The 2,800-nt window shown below is 36.8% G+C and overlaps 1 protein-coding gene across 1 annotated transcript in view; it reads right to left on the reverse strand.

The window, feature by feature from the left end:
• Positions 1 to 2,800, reverse strand: part of DNAH7 (dynein axonemal heavy chain 7) — a 272,843-nt gene that overhangs the window by 18,928 nt on the left and 251,115 nt on the right. The window contains exon 59 of the mRNA XM_003796072.2: positions 1,398 to 1,535. Within this exon, the coding sequence (XP_003796120.1) occupies positions 1,398 to 1,535 (138 nt within the window). The remainder of the gene's footprint in view (positions 1 to 1,397; positions 1,536 to 2,800) is intronic.

The raw sequence follows: 2,800 nt of genomic DNA on the forward strand, positions 1-2,800 counted from the left end.
AAAAAAAAAAAAAAAAAAGAATCTAGAAAGGGACTATTGCACAAGTTCTGGAGACAAAGTACTAGGAACTAGACTGCTTGACTTTGAATCCTGGTTTGAAATTGTACCTCTGACTTTGGGCAAACTCCTGATCTCTCTGTACTTCAGCTTTCTAGCTATAAAATGGGAATAATAATAGCTCCTATCTGTAATAATAGGATTGTCATAGCATTGCATCATTAGAGTAAAACACCCAGAATAGTGCTAGCATGCAGTAAGCACTATGTAAGTTATTAATATTAATAGTTTTACTCTGAGAGTCCATAAAAATAAAAAGATCAGTTAGAATTCAGTTAGTAGGATAATTTGCTTGACTGATTATCCATCTTTAATTTATTAAAATTTCATTTAGTCACTATGGGAACTATTGCCACTTGAACGCATTTCCTTTCAAAAATTTTTTTCAAAACCAAATAAACAACTGAACACATCTTTTAAAGGGAAAATGACACAAGAAAAGATCTCTTACTAGACAAATAAGATTAACAAACGGTTTTCATTCAACTGTGCGGACTTATGCCCACGGCGTGCTAAATTCCGGTGCTTTCGATGACTTTCTCATACGTTCCAATGCTCTTACACACTCACCAGTAGAGCTGCCCGTCTACCCAGAGTCAGTTGTATTCTTCTCCTAAATCTTCCTGCTCATTTTGTACTTAAGATTGAAACTGTATACTTCAAATATTATGCAATCTGATAAAATATTAGTGTGAAAGGAAATGTTGCTATGTAAATTAGGTTAAATGTTCTGAAATATTTTATTACAATGAGTCATTTTTAAAAGCTGCTATTGAATTAATAAGGGAATGGGAAATAAAAAAGGTACAATTCTAGACGGATTTTCTCACCAAACTGCTCCCAAGCGTCTTTGAAATTCTTCTTCTACTTTAAAGAAATTAAAAAGAGGCATAATATACAGGGTGGCCATAGAGTTTGTGTGCAATTTAAAATCGTGTGCAACAAACTTTAGGGACACCCTGTATAATGTATTGGGGCATGGTTTATGCAAGAAAGGCAAAAAGGAACTCCTAGCAACAGAATGATACTCAATAGGTCTAGTTCTTGGCTCCAAAACAAAAAAAAGGTGGGAAAACCCGTATGTTTATGTACTTTGTGTTTCAATCCATATTTAAGGTACGTCTGAGGGCTGTCTGGAAAGCATCCAGCATGCATGGCTATTAGTTTCCTATGACGTAGCTACATACTTTCTGGACAGCCCTTGCTTGTATTTTCGTCTTTTCCTTTACAAGCTTCTCCACGTTTACAGAATCATGTAAGGAAGGTTCTACAGAGCTGGCACGGGCTGCTGGGGAGCGTGACTCTCAGGCTGAGAAGCGGCTCCTGAACGGCTCACTCACCTGTGTGAGAAGAATGTTATCAAATAGCAGTTGAGTTTCTGACTGATCCTTGGTGATATCAGCATTGGCATTCATCCCAAAGATTTCTGGGGCTGGGGTCAGCGGCAGAGTCTTTGTGTAGTCAATGTAGCTTTTGTGCTGCAAAGATGAGTGACAGGAAGTCAGGAGGTTAGAAATCAATTACATCGAAGAACTTCTCACAGAACAGGGATAATTTCTATACTCGAGATACAGAGTAGATGAGCCTGTGAGACTGGGTATTGAATACTTTCATTTTCTTTCAGCCTGGGCCAAAGTTTATGAAAAATATGGGTATATTTAGAGAGAAAAAGAAAATGCACCATTTAAATTGAATGGCTTTTTTAAATGCAGGGAGGAGAATTGTGGTACCTTCATTTTGAAATTTCTTTTGGAGAAGTCTTTCTGGGTCCCATTTTGTTGATAATGATACGTAACTCATCACAATACAAATACTTTTTTCTGATTTACTCTGATTATTCTGTTTACTATTACTGTTAAAAATCTACCCAATTCAGACAAGTAAAAATTAGCTGAAATTTTATTATCCTGAGATAACTACTACTAATATTATACATCATTTTATGCATATGCACAAACATTTTATATTTTGTTTGCATGGAATACTATAACTATAATCTATAATTTTCTTTCTCATAATTATATGCAACCATTCATGTACATACGTGGCAAAGGAGGTTTGGCCATCTATACTTTTATTATATGGGTTGTATTAAATATACTTTCTTTTATCTTGCTTTTTTCCCAGTTGAAAATTCATCTTTGGAGAGCTTGGTACCCTAACTTCCAAGCTGACTTGCTCCACTCAGTAAGTGACCAAGTTTCTGGAACTAATTTTTCCCTTTATCCTTATCAGTATCTGTGCCCAGCTAGCATTAATACCAGTGGATGAGGATAGGGTTGGGGGCACTAGTATGTGTCTCTGTTGAATGTGATGGTGTGTTTAATTTTCATATAAATCCTTTGACTTTTGGGAATAAATTGAAAACCAACTTGATGGTCCTAGCAGGCTCCAGAAATCTACAGGGAGATAATCACTAAGAAGGCAGTGCACAGGATAGGAGAAAAACAGAAGAGACTCTTGGCCTGTGCACTGCAGGTGGCTCTGTGATTATCTGCCACCTTCTATCTCAGTGGTTCTCAACGTGCCTAATGCCGTGACCCTTTAATACAGTTCCGGTGGGTCACGACCCACATGTTGAGGTTGAGAACCACTGTTCTATCTGAATGGCCTTGGGAAAGTTATTGAACTTCAATGGACAGGTTTTCTCTTTTGTAAAAGGGTCAAAATAATGTTACCAATGTTAATTTGACACTCTAGTGAGATAACTGCTCATAGCTGACTGGTAAATCATTGTAATATA

This window comes from Otolemur garnettii, unplaced genomic scaffold (genome assembly GCF_000181295.1).
Source record: "Otolemur garnettii isolate 467f Iridium unplaced genomic scaffold, OtoGar3 scaffold00100, whole genome shotgun sequence".
NCBI classification, from domain to species: domain Eukaryota; kingdom Metazoa; phylum Chordata; class Mammalia; order Primates; family Galagidae; genus Otolemur; species Otolemur garnettii.